Genomic DNA, 923 nt, shown 5'->3' on the forward strand with positions numbered 1-923 from the left:
CACACTACACACACACACACACACACACACACACACACACACACATATATATATATATATACATACTTACACAACATATATACATACATACATACATACATACATACATACATACATACATACATACACACAGACACACAGACACACACACACTCGCAAACACAGACACAGACACAGACACAGACAGACACAGACACAGACACAGACACACACACACATATATATATAACATATACAACAAACATATATATACACGTACAGTCCCACGCTCACATACTTGCAATAAACTCGACGAATCCCCACTTCTCGCCCCCCCCGCCGTTGGGGGTGTGGAAGACGGTGTCTCGAATGAGTCTGGCTGTGAATGTCTTGCCAGTGCCTGGTTGTCCTGTGAGCATCAGCACCAGTGGTAACGACTGCCCCTTCTGGAAGTGGTGTGACAACCTGCCACGGGTTGGAATCAGAGTCAAGAGACCGGGGTCATACATTGGGGGTGTAGGGGTGTTTTAGGGCGTGAAGGTATATGGTCTTTTCGAGAATCGAGTAGAACGGCACGGAAGTGTGTACGAGGCCGTCAGAGGACTTCTCAGAAGGACAAGAACAGCACTGGCAGTTGTGCAAGCGATAGATTATCATAAGGCAAGGATTCTAAAAGGCCATTAAAAGGCCCATAGCGCAGGAAAGAGAATGAGAGTGCTCCTGTCATATTTTGTGCGGGTGTGCTCTAGATGCATGACCGAATATGATAGGTAGAGTAAGGCAATAGGCCGAGAGTAGTACAATATATATACATATATATATATATATATATATATATACACATACGTACATACATAATACATACATATATATATATACAGACATAATATTATATATATATACACACACACACACACACACACACACACACACACACACACACA

The 923-nt window shown here is 42.7% G+C and overlaps 1 protein-coding gene across 1 annotated transcript; it reads right to left on the reverse strand.

Moving 5' to 3' along the window:
- Positions 1–269: 269 nt before the first annotated feature.
- Positions 270–425, reverse strand: SARC_17390 (hypothetical protein; the record flags this gene model as incomplete). The annotated part of the gene is made up of 1 exon (XM_014288515.1): positions 270–425. A coding segment is annotated over one exon (156 nt), but the record flags the coding sequence as incomplete, so codon positions are not given.
- Positions 426–923: the final 498 nt, after the last annotated feature.

This window comes from Sphaeroforma arctica, assembly GCF_001186125.1.
Source record: "Sphaeroforma arctica JP610 unplaced genomic scaffold supercont1.10584, whole genome shotgun sequence".
NCBI classification, from domain to species: domain Eukaryota; class Ichthyosporea; order Ichthyophonida; genus Sphaeroforma; species Sphaeroforma arctica.